General features: G+C 41.7%; 1 protein-coding gene across 2 annotated transcripts; it reads right to left on the bottom strand.

Moving 5' to 3' along the window:
- Window positions 1-6920: 6920 nt before the first annotated feature.
- Window positions 6921-21956, bottom strand: ldlrap1a (low density lipoprotein receptor adaptor protein 1a). Of its 2 annotated transcripts, XM_035183671.2 has the most exons (10): window positions 21750-21956; window positions 14612-14754; window positions 14121-14233; window positions 13826-13940; window positions 11797-11869; window positions 11506-11601; window positions 10437-10564; window positions 10078-10112; window positions 9725-9756; window positions 6921-7886 (listed from the first exon to the last, which is right to left on the bottom strand). In XM_035183671.2, exons 1-10 carry the CDS (start codon window positions 21832-21834, stop codon window positions 7840-7842), a joined length of 867 nt encoding a protein of 288 aa, XP_035039562.1. In that variant the 5' UTR covers window positions 21835-21956; the 3' UTR covers window positions 6921-7839. The 2 variants fall into 2 exon arrangements, with proteins under 2 accessions (XP_035039562.1, XP_035039561.1); XM_035183670.2 differs by lacking the exon at window positions 9725-9756.
- Between the last annotated feature and the right edge of the window lie 550 nt (window positions 21957-22506).

The following is a 22506-nucleotide window of genomic DNA, read 5'->3' as shown; positions in this document are numbered from 1 at the left end:
TTCATGTTTCTTGGCGTTTACTGTACATTCACACAGATACACAAACTCTACCACCTATACAGTAGAATATACACGTGATGCCAATTCTGAAATAATTTCTTAATGAGTATCTTAGAAAATTCCTCCAAAACAATTTCTGTAATATAAAAAAAGTATTTTTTTCAGTTTCTTGTCATTTAGTAACACTACTGGAGCTTTCAGTCGCAGTGCATTATTTATATGATTATATCCACCAGCAAATGGAGTTTGTCCGGTAGTAATGGAATGTCGTCGTTAATGAAGATCAACATTCAAGTTACTAAATGGACTTTAAACTATTTTTCTCCCAGTTGAAGACTGAACTTTGGATAACAGTAAATTACCTGGGTTTTAGACGACTGACCAGACAAAACAAGCACTGTGGTGTTGGCAGATTAACCCTTTAAGGGGGGCCTCCTTACAATCCATTGCTGCTAACCCCTGGTCCTGCAGGTCTTTGCTTCAAGTCACCCATCGTGCACAGTGGGCACAGGAGATTATACATGACAGCTTCTAAATAGTTTGGCAGGAGCCTCAAAATGCAAAAACCTAAGTCCATGCTTATATGTTTGTCAGATTAGTTTTTGGTGATTTAATCAAAGATAAATCTACTGAGGAATATGTATCACGTAATGATAATGTCAGCTGATCAGTAATGTACTATAATAATAATAATATTATTATTATGTTTATATATATTTATATTGTAAGTTGCAAGTGCTTTACAAAGAGGAAATAACACCAGACAGGCTGACAAACAGCAGACTAAAGCCAGGAGAGGCAATTAGTTTAGCTAAGGCTAAAAGAACACTTCTAAAAGCCTCCTGATTACCACATTGCATTTCTTTTGTTTACTCACAATATGAACACAGACACGCAGTAGTGAGGAACAGTGACTTCCTGGTAATACTATTATTCCTTTGTTCTATTCTCACAACAAAAGGCCACAGGAGTCATAACACCATAAGGCGTTCATTTCTTTTGATATTGTAATTTAACAATGCATGTTTGCAAAAAGATCACTCTCACTGCCGGCCTGTATCTGGTTTTAATCCGACCCCCAACACACCTAAATCACTTGAGAGTTTGGCGAGCGTGGGAGTTGTCTCTCTGAATCCTAACGGGGGGCGTGGGGAGCCCGAGTTGGCCTCCAGCACACGGGGCGTGACAAGGTTAGATTGCGATGGATTCGGCCCAGGCCTTCAAAGTCAAGGCTTGTTTATGGGGCTGGATCAGCAGGCGCAGTGTATCAATACAACAACCGCAGACTTACACACACACACATACACATCCTGGGCATCCTGTGGAACCGGAAATGTAAATTAGACTCAGAGAGTGCACAACTGTGTTCACACACTTTGCCTGACTTGCACACACACACACACACACACACACACACACACAAGCTAATGGTGTTGTGTCAAATAAAATGGTGATATTTGCTTCATAATGAATGGCGTAAACAGTGGTGGCAGATGATGACTCAGTAGAATGCCAGAGGAGGCTGATGGAGCCTAATGAGGCAAACACTTCTGTTCTTGGTTCTGTTCTCCCGTTCATTGGATGGCAGGAAGGTAAGACGGTGTTTGTCAGACGTGATGTGGACGTGAAGGACATGGAGACACAGCCACACAGCACATGGACGGACACGCATCAACAGGATTATATACTGAGCTCGCCTCCCTTTTCAAGTGTGTCTCTGTCCCCCTGCACTCAGGGTTGTTATCTGAATACCCAGACAGAGGAACAATGCAAAATGAATGTCACCATTTTTCCACCCAACTGCTCCAATACATTATGGCTGGCAGCTCACATTAAGCACGGAATTTATTAGATATGTGAATTAAGAATGGCATCGATCGCAGCTGCTGCAGATTCATCTCCCGTGAAGCTAAAGCTATGGATTAGTTTGCTTAAATGTTTACTCGATGCTGAGCCAGTTTTGCTGCAGTGCTTGTCTCAGCTGTAAAAAAACAGGAAGCACACACCAAGTTGTGAAGTTGTGTGTGTGTGTGTGTGTGTGTGTGTGTGTGTGTGTGTGTGTGTGTGTGTGTGTGTGTGTGTGTGTGTGTGTGTGTGACATAACCACTGTATATCCTCTTTGACCCCTGCAAAGTCTGTTTACCCATGCATGAGATTTTGCTGTTCGAGTGAGAGCCAGAAACTTCCATCCATGTCACCTTCTGCCTGTGGGCTTTATGTTTACATTGAACAGGGTTTTCTGTGTGTGTGTGTGTGTGTGTGTGTGTGTGTGTGTGTGTGTGTGTGTGTGTGTGTGTGTGTGTGTGTGTGTGTGGGTGAGGCAAATCATCACATGAAGTCTGTAATTCTATTGCAAATATTGCATTTTTCTTGCCAGGACTTTGACCAGAAGAATGAGACCACTCTCATACATAGATTACATACATACATTATATTTTAAATTTATATCATATTTTTTATTTGATTGTTTTTATGTTCTTTTTTAAATAATTATATTATCTGTTTTGTTTTGTTTTGTTTTATTGCATTGCTGAGTCTGATCAGGCTTTTCTGTGATTTGATAACTCTGCACTTACATTTTATTTTGAGGAACACCTCGTAACTCTTAGAAATGAATCTAATAGAACTAAAGTTTATTATTATTGATTGTTATTATCATTATTATTTGTAGTAACAGTAGTAGTAGTTACCTGCTCATTAAAGTAAGTTGGAGTCTGAGACGACTAGAGCCTAACAGCATAGAAATTGGAAACGGCTAAGGGGGAGAGAGCTGCTACCCGAGCTCTGTGAAAAGAGAAGAAACACACACACACACAGTTGAATGCACTAAAAAGCTGTGAGCCAACTGCCAACAAACATCAGAAGAAGAACATCTTATGAGAAGTGACTGTAATGAAGCCAGCAGTGGAACCTGGACCAGCCTCTCATCTATTTTGAGTTTTGCTGCATAATTTGGTTCATGCAGGTTAAATAAGGTTTCTACGGCGTACGTTTGGTGAACCTCTTTTCCCCACTTTCTGCATGATGAATACATATACAGCTGGATTACATTTGAACACTAATCTGTTTTTAGGTTTTTCCTGCTTCATGACATATTGTTTAAAGTGCTTAAACATGGGCTCATGGGCTTTCAAAAGTCATTAGTGTCTGTGATTCTATAACTAGAATGGTACTAGAGCGCAGTCCCCTTAAATTCCAACAAGCTGCATTAAATTGCACACAAGCAATCATAGATATCAGTTCCCTAAATATACCTGGTTATCTTTTCATAAAGATCTATGCTTTAGTTCTTGAGAAAGCATTGAAAAAAGTCCAATCTCACAAAGATAAGGAAGGTGGGGGGAAAAACCCTGTATCCAGCCCTTTAATTAAATCTGCTCCAAAAGTGGATGGGTTCTTCATGGGCCTGTACCCCTCCCTTCCACCAATAAACTCAGTCTTGTGGTTTTTGCACAATCCTGCTAAAAGTCTTACAATCAACAATGAAAACATATCTCCAATTGTTGGAGGTAATAATTCAGCCGAATCCCCCCCGATTCAACGGTTCAAGCGTCTGAGGGACAGATATTGCAGGTCTTTCCTTCCTGCTCCGCCCACCTCTGCTCCCAGTATAGACCACATGCACCTTTCATAGCACGCCCAGGTTTTCAATTTCTTTTCATTTGTATAGCGCCAAATCACCACATGCGTTATTTTAAGGCACTGGACACTTGGAGGGTGGAGAGAAATAAAATCCTGTTTTCAACTAATCTAACTGCGCAATAATCATTTTCTATTTGTTCAATTTCAATATCATACATATGCAAGTCCTTGTGTTTCTATTGTGATTTTTTAACTACTTTATTACTGAATGTGACTATTTCTTTTTGCCGCTGTAACACATATTTCCCCACAGCAGGACTCATAAAGGACTTGATGCATTGAGTTTGGTGCGTGGCTGTCAGGATCTGCAGTTTCCCTTCCCCCCCCCAGGTCTGCTCCTGCTCCTCACCCCATCACACCTGTTGCCTATCACCATGCAATCCAAACCCACCTGTCGCCGCCATATTTAAGCCCCGGCTCTGGACCCGTTTTACGACAGATCGTCAGTTAAAGTCGGTAACCGCAGAGACTGCTGCTGTTTGTGCCTTTTTGATCGTGTTTTTCCTTCTATCCTGAACTTTTGCATCTCAGGTTCATACCTTCCGTCTGTTTCAGCCGCTCCCTGTGTCAGTCTGGTTTTTGTCGTGTTCCATCTGGATTGGATTCATCACCTACCTGTGTGCTCTCAGCCCAGTCACATACAAACTGTCGGATTCTCCTTTTGCACATTCTAATATTCCCTGTCACCCTGCCTCTGTGTCTGAGTTTAGCATTTGGGTCCAGTTCTAAACACATGGCAGTGATTTAGGGCTGGGGATGGATGAGGAGGAAGAGGTTCTACTGAAAATAGATCAGAGCAGCTTGTTTTTGTTTTCTTCATGGAACAAATAAACGAGAGCTAGTTTATGTTTGTGAGTGTGCACGTCGGAGTTCAGAATTGTGAACTATGAAAGAGTTCATTTGAATCTGTGCGAACTGAACTTTGAGCCACAGCAGCTTTTTATGATGTGTTTACACAACACTGCTTATGTGTGAAATTGTGCATCTATTCCTTTATACACTGATTTCAGGTTTCATTTCCTTCCCCTCTGCTTCGGGCTCAACACGATGAGAAGGAGCAGAGCTGGAACTTATTTTCTCTGTATACTGAGTGTGTATATAATGTACTGAGGTTTACACCACCGACTTTTACACAGGCCAGATGAACAGAGACGTGTCTGAGCTGAAGTAAGTGCTTCCTTTTCGCAGGTTTTCACTGGAGTGAGAAATTTAATATTCACCTTCATCACGCATCAATAAAAACACACCGACCCCCAAAAAAAGGAAAACCAGCTCATCTGAAACGTCACACACAGAGTTTGCTGTAAACAAATCTCATAGGGTCACTTGACTTTGGCGCACATGACTCACTTTGAGCTCCTGCTGCCACTTAAGTTGTGCGTGAGGCCTTCACAGTATCTGTCCTCTCTCTGCGAGGAGACGCTCGCCTGGCTGTTTCTCAGCGGGCACGCTTTCATCAAACTTACAGAGGGAGCGTCAGAGCTCCCTTTGAGGAAAAGACTGTTAAATAATGCAAGTGGTTAAGTAAGCTTGTCGGGACGAATTGTAAAAAAACTGCTTCACTGAGCCAGAGCCTGTTAAGAGAGAGAGAGAGGGGGGGAGAGCGTGTGACTTTCAGCCCTCCAGAATTCTGTTCACACACACACATGGGTTGAATACAGAACGTGGCGAGCAACGTGTGCTGTGTGCAGCTTGATGAGGCCGAGGTCTGGAGTGTCCTCCTCCCCTGCCATCATGTTCCTCTCTCTGGTGGTCAAACAGATCAGCCTGACACAAAGCATCCTTCGGAGCCAACGAGGGGACACTCGCACACCTACCCTGACCTGACCTGACCTGCCAGGACAGAGCAGGAGGAGGACGGCTCATCAGACATGTTGTAACATCATCGCCTGGCAACAGGGACTACAAATGTCCCCCCGGGTCCGGGCGGGGAGATAAAGATGTGACCAGCATCAGATACTGTGAGAGATATTTTGACAGTCGCCTCAGCTGCAGCCTGGGCCTCACTTCACTGTCAGTGCAGGGCTGCCCCCTGCTGGTGGGATAAACTAACTTCACCTCTATCCCCTGAGAACTACATTGTCAGTGTGAATAGTGTCATTTCATAGCCAGTGAGGAGTCACACAGAGGAGACCAAATTACCAGCTGTCACAAACATTTGTCATGTGTTGAGCCAGAGAAACTCGGTGTAAGTGGAAGGAAGTGAGAATATATGCAGTAACCTCAGAACTGTGGCTGAAGGCGGTCGACCGTGGAGACTCCTGCTGGGAGACGGATGCAGGGATCCACACACACATGCATCACACTGCAGGTGGTGTCCTGCAGGGCTCCACGAAACAGCTCCTCGCTCCAACAAATGCCAGAGGACGGCTCCATTTGTTTCATGCTCTTTTGGCTTTGAAGCCAGTTAGAATAAATTCCTACAAAACAAAGTTGCCACCTCAACAATGGCTGTGAAACTCTAGTCTGCAAGGTTTCATCCTGGAGACTTAATATTTAATTATATCACATGATATAATGAAAAAAAACGTAATTCAAAGCTTCATTAATTTCATTGTCAAACACAAGCAGGATGGTTTCTTTCCCTTTCCCAATCTGAACACTAACTGGTTTCTAGTTGTTGCTTCACAAATAACGTAATATTTAATATTTTGTCAGACCAGCACCACATTATTATAAGTATCAGGACTGTGAAAAGATTGTGTAAGAAACCACACAGACTTGTGGGAAATCTCTTCTTGTCTTTTGTGGAGGAGGAAATGTTTGGCAGCGGTCGACTGTGATGTTATCGTTGGTAACATCTGTGTGATATTAGAGATTGTTCCAAGACTTTGGATCCAGAAGAAGTGGAACTCCAGTGAGCACAGACTCCCCCTTAAAAAACTTTTTTTATTTACTCTTAAAACTAAATTTTTTTCTCATTGACTTTATTCCCCACAATATTACTTTTTTGTTCATTAAATTACAACTTTATTCTTGCAATATTATAACTTTCTCATTACATTACAACTTTATTCTCGTATTATCACTTTTTGTTGTTAAATTATTTATGTAGTCTTTTAATGTTGACTTCTTTTCTTATTAAATCACGACCTTTTCTCGTAATACTCCTGTCATAGATTCTTAACCTTGTAAATGACTAAAAGCATAACGACTACTCAATGGCCCTTGTGATGGAAACTTCAAGACTGAACATTGAACCTCAGTCACACCAAGTTCCTTTTCTCGGCTCTACATCCTGTGACTGCATAAATTGTTCACAAATTACATCAAATAAACCAAATCAACCCATTTTTTATTCATGAATATATTTTAATTCTATACAATGCTGATTGGTTATAATGTACATTTTAATGGTGAGCGCTGCTGGGCTTCATTCAAGAGGACACTGTTACAATGCAGAGGAAAAGTTGCACCTGTAAACAGCCCAGTTCTGAACGAGCCACTGGTTGATTTCATATGAACAAAACAACTAGAGTGATTTTTCAGATTATAGAAATATAACAATCTTTAGGATACGTCCGATGCGGTGGAAGGATAAATCCACTGATACTGTACATAAACAACTGAAAGATGTAGCATAGCTGATTGTCCTGCTGTTATTAAGGCCTGTTGATAGTCTGTACATCAGTCTCAATTAAATCATTCTCTTGTCTTCATCCATATATTTGTGTGTATATATATACAAAAAAAGAATTATAAAACTATAAATTATAACTAATCACATGTACAAAACACAGATTATGAAGCCAAAACTACAGACAAATGTTAGGTAAACAAAAAGGACAGACGCTGACATAAGACGACGTTTGAGAGGAATGTTTGCAGTGTGGTGACAGGAGAGTGACTCTGAAAGAAGAGATTATTGCTTTGGTCGGCAGGGGGCAGCACAAACAAGTGAAGAATCGTCCACGTGAAGGAGGCAACAACAAGGTGAAGTGGCCAAATGTAATCCCACAGTTCTACACTTATTCCCTTATGGATTTACTGGATCCTCATCTTCCATACGCAGGGACACTGATGCCTGGGTAATTCATAGAAAGCCATAAAGACGCCCCCCTCCCCCCCTCGCCGTCTCCCTCTGCTGTGTTTGTGGTGCTCAGAAGCCGAAGGTATCGTCCCCGAATGGGCTGAGACCGCGTGGAGTGTTTCCGTTGGTGCTGTCCCAGTCGGGTTCTGTGAGCCAGTCGTGTGGCGTCACCCCAATGTCCAGGACCTGGGGGTTAGTACGCGACACTGCCAGTCTGAGGAGACAGAGGAGATGATGAGGAGAAATAAGGAGCTCTAATCCTTTTTTGGAATCATTTCAGTCTTTGAATAAACTGGTTGTTATTATTCCATAATTCCCCTAATTGTTAATAAATCCCAAGGAAACCACAAAACAAACAAGGGTGATTATGTCAAATGTATAGCTTAACACTTTTAGATATACATGTATATCTAATTTCCCAGGACATCTGGGCACTGTATCGAAATTTTTTCTCCCACACATGTCTGATTTTAATATAGTATATAAGAATTGTTAACATGTGTACAACAGTAAAATGTCTATGTGTCTGGCAGTGGATGGAATTCTCTGAAGACAGTGTGCTGGGAGGACACAAGGGTCAAAGTTCACCATCCTGATGGCCTGTCAACAGAAGCTTATGTGTTGTATGTGGGAATGATTCAGTTTCCACAATCATTATAATGAAAGAACATGTCACCCACTGCATCAGAGTGGCTCACTGTTGTGTTGTTGTTACCCCTTTTGTTAGTTCGTAGGTTGATTTGCTTGTGAACAGGATTACGCAAAAAACTACTAAATGGATTTCCACACAACTTGGTGTAAAGATGGGACATGGGCAAAGAAAGAAACCTGTAAGGAATCAGTTGGTCTCTTCTCGCTTGTGATTTTGTGACCAAATGTAGTTTGGTGATCAGACGAAGTAGTGAGTGGTTTCTCCTGGTGAAATAGTGTGTAGTGTGTGAGCCCCTGTCCCCAGTTAGTCATATAGTCGCTATGACTGCATGACTCCCAACTCATGTAGTCTGAAGCTGGGATACACGGGAAAAGATCATCAGCCAGAATTCCTGATCTTAGATGTCCAGCAAGATGACAGTCTTCTCTTTCTGCTGTTCTTCAGACTTATGTCGCAGCTCAGACCTGTTTTTATATAACTGAAACCTCAAGTCAGTTGTAATCTGTGCTGTTCTGTTTGGCTGCAAACAGCCTTAGATCTCTCAGAGATAATTCATGAAAGATTACTTCAAGACATGACGTTCATTACAACCACGGGACAAACAGTGCGACAGTCTCAGAGGTTCAGTTAAGACCCACTGCTCCAGTTTTATACCAATGACCACAAACACTGCACAACAAAGCTTTTTGTGTGCACTGAAGTCCCATTACTTCCATTGCTCTGGTACACACACACACACACACACACACACACACACACACACACACACACACACACACACACACACACACACACACACACACACACACACACACACACACACACACACACACACACACACACACACACACACACACACACACACACACACACACACACACACACACACACACACACACACACACACCCTCCTCCCTAACCTTAACCGTCCAAACTAAATACCTAACCCTTGCCCCAACCCTACTTCTAACCCTAAAACCAAGTCTTAACCCTCAAACAGCCCATTGAAAAAGTGAGGACTGGTCAAAATGTCCTCACTTCCCCAAATTGTCCTCACTCTGTCTGATCCATGCTTAAAACTGTCCTCTCAAAGATATAAGTACAGGGACACACACACAGTCTATAACAGAAAGGGTTATTAATTTGTGGTGATGATGAGACAGGTAGAGATGATGGCATTTTTTAACTAGGATGAAAATTCTGTACTTTGAATCAGTTTCCTTTTCTGAGCCCAGTCGACACTTTCTCCATGAGGGAGTGAATAAAGGACACATGAAGCCATTTCACACTTCTGACCTATAAACTGTGTCATTGGGTTGGGAGATGGTTGAATGGAATGGATTTAGGTTAGTGATTCAGATCACTACACTACACAGTGAGACAGCGGTACTCAACTTTACCTGGACATGAACCATAGCTATCCAGAGCACAGCTGGAGACACAAACACACAGTAGATTGAAGACAGTTTAAAGCTCAGTGGTCAACCAAACTATAATAAGTCAGTGATTGCATCATTTCTCTCGAGGTTATCCTTCATTTCCTCGAGGAAATCCCAAGGTTGGAGGACTTGTACTCTGCAGTACACACAAATCATCAGTAAGTGGCACTGTGGAGCCAAGCAGCAGCTACGAGATACTGGAGGATTTGACATGGCAGAATTTTGGGGACAGTGATCATAACAAAAAAGCAGATGGGGAATCAGTCAATCAATTTCACTTGATAACAAAACGATTAAAACAAAAATGATCTCACCTGGAGAAGGCTTCATCCAAACCATCCTCTTTTCCCTGAAATAAAGAGTACAAAATACACACCGCGTTAAAAAAAGGTGGATTAACAAAATAACAGAAGATTTTGGAAAAAGGACAAAATCTGCAGACATAATAGACAGCAGACTCAGAATATATATGTATATATTTTTTTTTCTTCATATCACAAATTGCTATTATATAAAATATGAATGTGTGAGACACTAAAATGTAAGAATTTGTCAGCTACAGATATCTGGCTTGAGCCACTTCACTCACAATGTCATATGGCAAATGAATATAAAGATTTCAGTCTGAAGGAGACTTGAGACACTGAGGAAGAGCAGAAGAGGATAATCGTACCCAGGCAGGGTTGTTATTGGTCTCCGGGGGCCTGTGATTGTCCAACTGATCCTCTTCCATATTGCCATTGGTCTCAACCACAACATTCACACTGTCCTCGATGTTCAATAGGTTGTCTGTGGCAACATCTAGTTGTGAAGTGGGAGGAAGGATCATCAATTGTTGTTTTACCACAGAGTTAAATATCCTGAGTGGATTGCCTTGAAATTTGCTTTGTCTGCTCACATTCCCTTGAGAAATAAAATAAAACAATGATGCTGACCTTTCCTCTAGTATCAGCATGAGGTTGATATCTTTGTTTTTTATTGAAATATCTTTGCCGTGGTACAAAAACATTTGTTACTTCAAGAATGAACAGTTATAACAGACTCTTCATCAAGCGCCACCAACAGGTCAAAAAGTTGTCCAACACTTTGACCTATGACCTACAAAAGTCCCATCAACTGCAGCTGTGATCTGGGTTTAGTGCTAATTAGCATATGTTAGCATAATAATATAATCTAAGATGGTGAACATGCTAAACATCGTACATGCTAAATATCAACATGCTAGTTTCAGTGCGAGTATGTTAGCATGCATTCAAAGTAGACTGTAATTAAAGATGGACCACATGACTGCTCCCCAAAAGTGAAGCCAAATGATCCCGATCGCCCCCTGGTGGCTGGCTGCAGTATAAGTTCTAAACCCCACCCCACCAACAGATTAGACATGGACCACATCAAAAAGTTTAAAAACACATCAAATAAATTTTCCTCAAAGATGGTTTCTGTCATTTTAGGTAGTTCTACACTGATGTATGTTCATGTTATAGATGAGTTTGGTTTGATTTTTTATTTGATGGTATAAAACGATTGGCTCTACACCACAATAACTGCTCCCCGAATGGCTTCATTAGTGCAAGATGGCAGCACCCGTTTCTGTGATATTTTGGCTTCATTGTTTTGCAGTTGAAGGAAGTGGAGACAAGTCGTCCATCTTTACTTACAGTCAATGATTCAAAGCCCTGTGCTGAGCCTGGGAACAGTTTCACAGAACCACAATCCTTACTGCAGACTCTTGTTTTTTTTACCTGTCCCCTTCAGACTCCCCAGGCTGTTAGAGCTCTCTGAATGAGAGCTGCTGCTGGTTTCTCCAGCTGAACCAGACGTCCCTCTTTTCCCTTTCTCTAGGGAGAGAGATGTACAGAGACATAACACAAGCAAGTTAAGATGGTGTGTGTGTGTGTGTGTGTGTGTGTGTGTGTGTGTGTGTGTGTGTGTGTGTGTGTGTGTGTGTGTGTGTGTGTGTGTGTGTGTGTGTGTGTGTGTGTGTGTGTGTGTGTGTTGTCAAGGACTTGACGAGTGGGGAGCGAGGTGTCTACCTTCTTTGGCCACTTGCCAGAGTTCAAAAGCTACTGTGAAGGCCTGGGCCACAGTCAGAGCCACAGCCTGAGCCTGGAGAGAAGAAGAGAAATACAGTTTGTAACAGACAGTGAGTGACGAGAGTTCCTCTGTGTTCACTGACCCCAGTGAAACTCTGTTAAACACAAGAATGATTATTGGGGACCTTGATCACAATGAGCCATTTATTTTGTGAACTGATCCTGTTGTTGTGGTAGTGATGCAAAGTGGCATTTCAACTAGAGGCTGATTGATACATCAGCTATCTAGGATTATTGCACATAAACCAGAGCCTGAGCTATTTTGTCACTGTTTCTACCCAGAATGGAGGCAGGAGCCAAATGGCTGTGTTTCATTAAGACATTTCCAGTATGTAAATCAACGACAGGTCTGGGATTTCCTCCCACATCAGTTTAGCCCCGACAGTGGCTGTAAAATAGCAACAGTGTTGGCATCCTATAGCTAGATGTACAATTAGTTAAATGGTAAATGTATAAACTGGACAATTTGATACATTCAAATTCACAATAGTGATAGACTTGATACTTTGAAACTTGATTTAAAACAAGCAAAGCTGATAATACAGTTGTCCCCAGAAGTTATGATTTATATTTCTCTCACCCCCACAATCACTTCAGTGTTTGACATTACTAGTTGTGCCACTGATGTAACCTGCAAGAGGCTGAGTGAAGATGATTTCACCTTAAGCCAGCTGAATTGAGATAAGGCTATTCATTCATTAAGAATAGACTGGAGGCTATGAGGAATATAATTTTAATAAGAAACCACAGAAAGCAAGTTCTTTCCAATAGTTAAATCAAAGAAGTGGGTGCTGCTATGGCCGAGGACAGAAAGAGGTCATCAGCAACGTCCCCACAAGCCCGATGAGAATCAAGTATAAAGGAAGCAGGGTATTATCATGTTATCCTGGGAGAAAAGCGGGATAAGTGTGGTTGAAGGTAAGATGAGAGGAAAAGTGCCCTTCTGCTTTTCAACACACAGGAAGAAGATAGAGGGCACAAGGAGCTTCACTTCTAGGGTTTCCTCTTAGGAAGGAGGAAGGGGGGAGGCTGAGCTACAGTGTCGGAAATGCAGAGGAGCACGGTTACAGGAAAATCATGTGTACACCAAAAAGTGCATCCGGGCATTCGTCTTACTCCAACGAGCATTTGGAGGAAGAGGAATCACTTGGAACCTGTGACACTGGCCCGTCTGTTTAATGGACCGGGAGGTCACAGGCTCAGGTAGATTCAAATGATCAACCTGAAAATGCGGACAGGTTTGAATCTAAGGAATAAGTATCATGCTGTATTATGAAACTGAAAAAAAGGCTATTAAAAGGTTGAAATAAAAATACAGTTTTGCACGATTGAAACAAAGTCTTGAAGCCTTGCATAATGTTTTGATGATAAAACTATTAAAATCTCTGCAAACATTTTTTTTTTATATCTTAGTTTTTTCCTCTTCAAAACTGCAGCTCTCTTTTTACACTGTTTCTCCAACATGTTTTCAAATGCGTCTCTTTTCTCCCACTGCATTAGTTTTCAGAGACTTATTCACATTTGCGAGCTTGTGAATCACGTGATTCCTGCAGAAACTCCAGAACTGATGGTCAGTGAAAACATTTTGAAACTCTGATAATGTGTTGGAAAAACACTTTAAAATAAGTGCTGCAGTTTTGAACAAAGAAAACGCAAAACAAAAAATAACGTTTGCAGAGATTTAAAAAAAACAATGTCAGCCAGTCAAAACATTGACTTTAACGCATACAATTTTTTCTTTGATTTCAAGCCTTCAAACACTGACTTTTAGACTTTAAAGCATTTTTCCTAGTATCAATACTTATCCCATAGAAATCCACTCAAACCACAGAGAAACATACACTAGACTCTGACTGAGAAATTCATAATGAGGCGATGTTGAGTCAATTTAAAACTCACTGCGCTCTCGTTATTCATCCTGATCATGAATTAAACATGAGAGCACTGATACTCGAGTCTAACAACTCACCACTTTCCTCTTGGAGCAGAGGTAGGCGTGGCACTCCAGGGTCCCGTTGAGGGTGTTCTGAGCGATGTAAGCAAACACTTTGTCGTGCAGCTTGTCCACTGTGCAGTAGGATATTCTGCAGGTCACAAGTCACAGGTTAGACAAACAGCATTCAGAGTATTTAAGCAGGGTTCATGGGATAAGGGAACCACGCGCTGGAACACCTACACAGCATTAATCTACCTGACGGCTTTGTAAGTGGAACAACACACTGATATGCCACCAATCTACAAAAAACCTTCAGCGCTGCACATACCTGTAAATGGAGACGTTTTCCAGGAGTTTATTGGTCAGGCTGTCGTGCAGCACTATTCCCTGAGGGGAAACCTTCAGAGCAACCTTCTCGGACTTCTTCCCACTGGCTTTAGCCTGGTAAAGAGTAAAGCCAAGACCTTTGTTCAATCACACGTGAGACTACAGTGAATTCAGACGTTTTTAGCGCCCCTTCGCTGTTCCAATTTTTGTTGTGTTGCAGCAATTTGCGAATCATTTAGTTCCCATTTAATTAGAATGAGGCTGAAATAAGGCTACAACATTAATAATAAAAATACATCTACTTCTTGTAGCGATTGGTCAATTGGTCCTGTGAGTGGTCAGTTTGAGCTGCTTGTGGTTACTCCGACAGATTGCGGTAGATATTGTCGACAGTGAAGACAACATGATACAGGATGAAAATTCAGTCGTCTTCTCCTTTTCAATACACAACATCTAACTTCTTGACATTGTGATTGTTGCTCCAGCCATTACCGTGGCAACAATCCTCTTCACAGCAGCAGCTGAAAGGTCCTCTCCCTTAGGCTGGTCCACCAGCGTCATGCCAAGGTGACGAAGGTTAAAGGTCATGCCCTCTATGATGGTCTCCCGTGTGTCGGTCCAGTTCTCTGGAAGCTCTGCAGGGAGAGAGAGAAAAAATGAATGTATTTATGTGAAAAGTGGGTCAATAAACATTTTGTTGCTGCACCTATTCATCAAGTTCATTCATTCATTCATTGGCTATTTCACTTATCCTTAAAGGATCATAGAAGGGCTGGGGCCAATGTCAGCTGACACTGGGTGGTAGGCGGTGGGTGACAGGTCTATCACACAGCTGAGAAACAACTATCACATTCACACCGATGGGCAATTTAAAGCATTTAACCCGAGACATGAACGTTATTTGCCTTTCACATATGAAGAATGAAGCAAAACACACAGGAAAATGTCCGCAACATTCAGGCCAGGGCTGGCGCCTGGGTAGAGCATACAAGAGGCTGGAAATGACGTATTAATTCAGCTTTGGCCCTTGTTTTTGCTTTTGAATCTTGTTTGAAAGTTGACAGCTTTGTCTGCATCTTCTACATGTATGGCTCCTCTTTTTCATCCTTAGATATATATTGTTTTAGTCTTCTCACTTTTCCATGTCGCGGGGTTGAAACATCATCAACACGCTCACTCGCTTGCGGTGAATCCTCCTGCCAATGACCTGCTGTATTCGCTCACTCGCATATTTTCCAGATATTTTACTTGGGAGCTGGCAGGAAAAGTTTCAGAACTTGGCCGCAGCAACTGACATTTCCGTTCTCACATAAAGGCCCTAGAATATTTCAGGAAAATGTCTCAAGTTCAGTGCATGTCTGAAATCAACCCAACCTGCACATTTGGACTGTGGGAGGAAGCCAGAGGAAGAAACCCCACACAGACAACATGCAAACTTCAAACAGAGCGGTCAGGTTCAAACCTAGAACCTTGTTGGTATGATGCTAACCCCCTGCACCACTGTGCCGCTCATCAAGTTAAAAACATCAATTATTAGTTGGTTACAGCTTCACAGATGCTTTACCCTCCATTTCATATCCCAAAATTAACATTAGTCGTGAGAACATTCAAGGGGGTTCGAGAAAAACACCAATCAGAGGATATGTAAACAGCCCACGTTGATTTTTTAAAGTCGAGCCATTTCATCTGCTCACTCCCTGAGGTGGAAAGGCAAAACAGGGTATCTAGGTCAGAGGTACGGTCGATGTAAAGTAAATATTTCAACTCCAAAACATATAGCGCTTGACAATAAAAAGGCAAAGAGATGGGTGCAAAGACACATGGACTCTGACATACTGTGATAAGAGGAAAGTGTGGTTCTCTTTTCTGAAAAGTAACATAACATTTACCCAAACTAGGCCACAGATGTCTCTCTGAAAGTGCATTACTGTCTCAACTTTTATGTTAACTTCTGCAAAAATTTTAGATAGCACGCCGATATGTTTTCTCAGAAGATCAGGAGGAGTGTCAAAAGAACAGCCGCTACCTCCATGAAGTCTCTTATCTTTTCTTTGAGTGGGGCTGTCTGGCCCTGACCCGGTGGGCTTTGTTTACAGAGATTTCCTCAGAGAGCGAAAAGGAGGGGGAGGGCTGTGCTTTGTCAAGTCAGACTGACATGGAGGGTTTCTAGAGGTTGACAGAGATCCTTGTTTGATTGAAGCAGATAAAATACATTTATCTTAAAAGGCTGAAATTAACTATAATGATGAGACAAACTTCGTGCCAAAAACATTACAACATTTCCAAACCCGTGTTGTGAATAATTTTTGTGAAGCCACTAATTCATAATCATTAGGAGGAATTTAAATTCCAGCTTAACACATCTTTATGGTGTATGTCTTGCTATTGGGTCTAGAGCCTTTAATAAAGTTGTATATATACATACACCATGTTGTCCTGGACCCCGCTGTGAGAGCCTCGAGGGACAGATACATCAGAGTCTGCAGCCAAAGCTCTGAGAGGAAGAACTTAGGCACTGTGATTTCTGTGTAATTTCTGAATTGCATAAGCTTGGTTTTGTTTAGATTCAAAGTTTAATTTAGTTTTTGTCCAGATTCTAAATATTACAAGTTAATGAAAAAGGAATCACAGGAACATACTTTTCTCTGTGGCTGATAATTGTGTATTTTGTTGTTTCTTTACTTTTACATTTTTTTTTAAGCTTGAACCACCATCCATACCAAAATTCAAACACATTAAGGGGCCACCCATAAGACTTTTAGCAGGTTCCAGTGCAAGTTTTACAGACTGTTCAAGGAAAGACTGGACTATAGGTTTATCTTTTCCCCCTATCTTTATTCAAGAGTGGTCTTTTAGTTTGAGAGCAGGGTTTACACTTTCAGAGTTTGAATTGCTTACACTTAAAAGCCTGCACTCTCGCTCAAATATACCCTGCCTGCTTGTGCTTAGATTTGCTCTGCTTATGCTCAAACTGCTTGCACTCTGATATTTTGTTCCTCAACCAATAGAAAGTCAGGTATCGTCCCACCCTCACTGTGGGTACAAGTGTTGGGCTGAGTGACACTCCAGCACTCCAGCCCGAGGAGAAGAGCTGAAGCTGGAGCACAGGAAATCTGTCCAAGCAACAAAAAATGTGCAAGGGCACAGTTAGGGCACCAACAGAGCAAATCTAAGCACAAGCAGGGGATGTTTGAGTGCAAGTGTAGTGTTGAATGAAATCGTTACAAATCTGAACATGGAATCAATAATTTAAATAAAGATATGGGCAGAAACAACACTCTGGATTAACTGTGGTCACTAAAAGACCATTATCCTGGGGAATGATAGCACTTAATGTCAAACTGTCAGAATCAGTTTTGTCAGCAGTGGTAGGTAGAGGTACCAGGCACTGCTCTACCACAGAGTGCAGGGCTGTGGAATCAAAGGTCAGACACAGCGACGCATGAGAGGAGACAGTTGTGTGCACATGCGAACTGAGTCCAACTAAAACCAGGTGACTCTGCTGGAAATACAAGCCGACAATAAGTTTGTGTTGAGAGAAAAAAATTCTGGATGTAAAAGAAAATAATTAGCCTTTTTGTGATGGCAGGGTAAGTGGCCGTGTCTTTGATGAGAGTGGGAAAGTACGAAAAAAGAGGCGATTTACAAAGAGATAAGACAACGCTCTCGTCTTCTGCTTCTTCATCCTACACTGATGGATGAGTTCACACATGAAATCCTTTGTTGAACAGGGTGGCAACAAGTGTTCTGATCCAAAAAGGACCAAACTGACATCCAGGCTGATTTGTGTGTCTGCACCAAACACTGAATCACTGTGGAAACCACCAACTGCAGTTCTGCAACTTAGAACCACAACAGCACTCTGAGCCAAATAACCTTTTTTACAAAACCAACATATGCCACCGTTTAACATTTCTTTTAACTCCACTGATAAACGTCCACTAGGCTAAAATAAAACAACAACTCTGAATTTAAGGGATCCAAACTGGTCAGAGATGATGTCATGGTTTCTACTGAATGTTTTACTTCTTGAGTTGGTCTGGACGTCTCTGCAAGTGTTATGAAGTTGAACAAACACTTTAGAGACATTTAGCTCCAAGGTCCCTTATTTAGACAGAAAGATTAAAATTAACATCAAGACAATAGTTTGAATAAGACACTCATGTAAACAGCAGAATCTGATAACCTTAACCAAAATATGGTCATACTCGGAATAAGCAATAATCAAATTAAGACTGCTTGACATCTTAATCGGACTATGCAACTCATGTAAACATCAGAATCAAAGTCAGGGGCAGATCTAGAGGCAAGGCCAGGGGGGCACTGGCTCCAGCTAAAATCTGATTTGCCCCTCAACTGCCCCTGTCCTGTCAGTAGCTTTTAAAAATAAAGTTTACTCACTTACTAAGAAAAGTAACAATAAATGAGGCAAATTGATAAGTTTTTAAAATATATTTTTAAGTAGACAATGTGCTTGAACAAGGAACAATCTATTACATGCCTTCACTTTTTTTTTTCCCTTAACGGAGGAGCCATAAACCACTTGGTAGGTTAAGGCACTGATATGTTAACATATCACAGTCCTTGCTCCCTGACCCCAGGAGGTTATGTGCAGGAGGAGCAGGGCTTATTTACAATAAGCCTCATCATATATCTTCTCATATCCGTCCTCACAGTGTAGGCCAGTCTACAGAGACCAGCCTTTCACTGAGTTTGACTCTTTGGCTCCTCTCACAACTTAACACAGATTCCTCTGATCTGGTGAGTTTGAATCTGGTCGATCACATTAAATACAACCTGCTGCATCTGCAACTGAGGAAAAGTACTGATTCCACTCACTTCTTGTCTCCAGGAGAACCTTTGACTCTAAGTGCATTTAAAGCAGGTTAAGATATTTTCGACTGGTTCTCGCAGCCTTCAAAAATACCACTTTGCCAGCAGAGTAAATAACAGATTGCTGTGAAAGTCTGACAACAATAGCAGAAAATTACAGTGGAAACAGAAAGGAAGGAAAAAAAGCTGCTCACTGAAGGAGAAAAGACACCGGACAGCAAATCCTACACTTTGGTGAAATAACTGCTTCATAATAGGGAAGAAATATTCCCATTCCGGCACTGGTTCTGACGTCACTATGCATCAATCTGAGTTGCACGCTTCTATTCAAGGAAGTCCCTGGAAAAAGTCTGTTTGCGGCAGACGAGCACCCTCTGGCTGGCCCTTGGCGAGGGCAGAAAAGAGAAGTGGTTACGGAGCGGGGAGGCCACTGCCATTAAAAAGAAAATGGGGTTAGTCCTCATGTGGTTGAAAAGGTCTGTCCTCGATGCAAACTGAAGAAACCTAGAGCCCCATTAATGGTAATATCTGTGTGAAATGCTACACGTCTCTCCTGGTCCTCTGGTCCTGACAGTACCTGTCCCCCGACTCGGTCCCGTCGGAGACCTTGAAGTCAGGCTGGGCGATTGGGAGGAATGTGTGCCCTGCAGCCCAGAGAAGACCTTGTAATCTATACTACAATACACCACTTCTACAACAAGTGGGTCACACTGGCTGCATTTACAAGGAGCTTTTAATTCCACTCATAATTAGAGCAAGAGTCCAATTAAAGTCAACATGCCTCATGGAAACACCTCAGTCCAAAAAAAAAAAAAAAAGCTAATTCGCAAAGAAATCCTGTTGCTTGGTTAAAGCAGGCTGGTTTAACTCTCTGGTACAAATCAAAAAAGGGGCGAAAAAGTTAGCATTTCAGACGGCTTGACCTCTGTATGATAAACACAGCAGCAGTTTATTCTGGAATGTGTTGCTCCTTATTAACAGTGATGGTGAAAAGCCCTCCACTCCAGTACTGTGCATGTTGGATCTGTCACTTTCTGACCGTTTACTGTGCAGCCCGTACAGTGGAGGCATCAGCTCATCGACTCTATTTACTGACCATTAACCGCACACTGTACTTGTGGATGGATCACGATCAGACTGGCCTATGTAACCACAGCCACTGATAGCTGTGCCGGCGTAACTACATTAAACCCTCATCCTCATGTGCTGCACGTAAGAGTCTCAGATTCCTGAGTCATTACACATTTTTCCTGGCGCGCTCCTAAAGTTACACGTGCTAATGTAGGATGTGTTTATGTGATCCAGCCTGTACCTTTATACTATGCAACTCCATTTAGGCCTTTCTGATGGAATTTAAAATAGACCAGCTACGGCCAACAGGGGCCGTGCACCGACTGACCCGAGGCAGCATTCCTGCCTCATCCTCTTGGTTACAGGCGGAGGAGCTTTCAAGGCTTTCCACGCCACCCGGCCGGGATCAAGTCAGATTTAGCTTACAAAGTGGCCCTTGAGAGCTACAATGGTCACCAGAGTGGCATTTAAAACGCGTTTCATGTTAATGTCGCAGTGTGTGTGTGTGTGTGGGGGGAGGCAAGCTTCCTGCCCTGCTGGAGGGCCCTTGAGCAGAAGACAGGGTCACTAGGAGTTGTAGGTTTTGATCACGACCTCTGCACAAACTCTGGAGGTGTTATCCAAAATACTGCTAATGAGAGTTTAACAAGGCAATAAAATAAGTTGTCATAAAACAGTAAGCGAGTATAGTGCTGTCCCTCTGGTGCTCTTCAGTTTGGGGATTGATCTATTTTAACCAAGTTGAAAGAATCTAAGGGCAAGTTGAAAAGTCTCATGATATTAAATCATTTCAACAGTAAAACAACCCTGATTGTTTCAGCCATTAAGGCTTTCATCAGGGCAATCAAAAAATGTATTGGATTGGCCAAATGATTAAAATCCATTCAAATAATCCTTTTATCATAATAAAAAAGTTTTTCCAAAGTAAAAATAAATTAATATATAAGTGTGTATATATATATATATATATATATATATATATATATATATATAAGAGTGAGATCATTTCAAATATGCAAATCAAAATAGTTCAACTTAATCAGGTGACATGTTTGGTTGGTGTTTTTTATCCTTATTATGTACTTCCATGATACTAAAGAAACAGGATGAGCAAGCAAACTAACAAGAAGTCCACATAATAATATTTGGTCCAAAATGGAACCCAACTAGAGAACGTTGATTTTATTCGACAACTCATTGTCTGTCAAGGCTCATGATTACACTTATTTCCAGAATATTAAAGACACAAGATGAGCTGCACTGAAAACAAGCAAATTCACTTTTTTCCAACAGGAATAGATTTGATCCAAAATGGGACCAAGGGAAACAGTGGCTTCTTCTTGGGTCGTTTGACAAGGTTCATAACAACATTAACTTCCAGGATATAAAACAAACAGGATGTATTGGAAACTCATTCCTCAGGACAACAGGAATAAAAGAAGTGTAAAACTTCACCGAACAAGAGAAAACAACCGTCGCGTCTCCCCCCCCATCTTTTCCTTTGCAGCGGATTTTGTCAAACACAAAAGTTCCAAATGTGTCAACTTCATTTTGTCGCTTTCAAACATCACGTTTTAAAAAACGAAAAAAGCTTCCGACACGTTGATAAAGTTGTCAAACAAACAACTGCCCGTGACTCAGGTGAAGTACAAGTCAACTTCGAAACGTTCAAAAAACCTCCAAAAGTCAAAACAAACAAATGTCTCCCGTGAAGCTCCGTTCTTACTTGTGTGTCTGCCGGAGCTCCACGACTGTTTGGCCAGGCTGGGGCTGCGGATGATGGCTCTCCCTGCCGACCTGAGGGCGTCCATGTCGGTGTGTGAGACAGCGGAGGCTCGCAGGATTTGTCCGCGGGGTGTCGGAGCAGCGGCGGCGGCGGCAGAAGTGTTGTTGACCGGACTGTTGATGCCGGAGAGGATGGACCTGTGGTGCCTTCACGTGCTGCCAGAAATACCAGAGATGCTGCGTTCGTGTCACATCGGACTTTTCAGTACAATTCTAAACACCCACACGAGGAAAGACCTGGAATTTTACTGTTGATCACAGTAACTGACCACAGATCACCAGTTCTCCCACTGCTACATGCTACGGGTCAAACCTCTTCTCAGAGCTCATGATGGACTGGAAATAATTGATGAGCAGTTAGGGTAACTCATTATTTAATTAGTACTTTTTAATTGTATTATATTTCTTTTCAATCAATTTATTTATTTATTAACTTTTACCTTCTCTACACTCACAGAAGAACAGTTTATGATGAATTGAAAATATTTGATGACTGACCTCCTTGACCTCTAGAGCAATAAGGGTAACTTGTTTTATTTTTACTTTTATTATTTTTCAATCAATGCATTCATCTATCATCTATCATCTATCATCTATCATCTATCTTCTATCTATCATCTATCATCTATCATCTATCTTCTATCTATCATCTATTATCTATCTACTATCTATCATCTATCTATCATCTATCTTCTATC

This window comes from Hippoglossus stenolepis, chromosome 17 (assembly GCF_022539355.2).
Source record: "Hippoglossus stenolepis isolate QCI-W04-F060 chromosome 17, HSTE1.2, whole genome shotgun sequence".
Taxonomy (NCBI): Eukaryota; Metazoa; Chordata; class Actinopteri; order Pleuronectiformes; family Pleuronectidae; genus Hippoglossus; species Hippoglossus stenolepis.
Note: the sequence above shows the minus strand (reverse complement) of the source record. Positions and strands in the feature narration are given on the sequence as shown.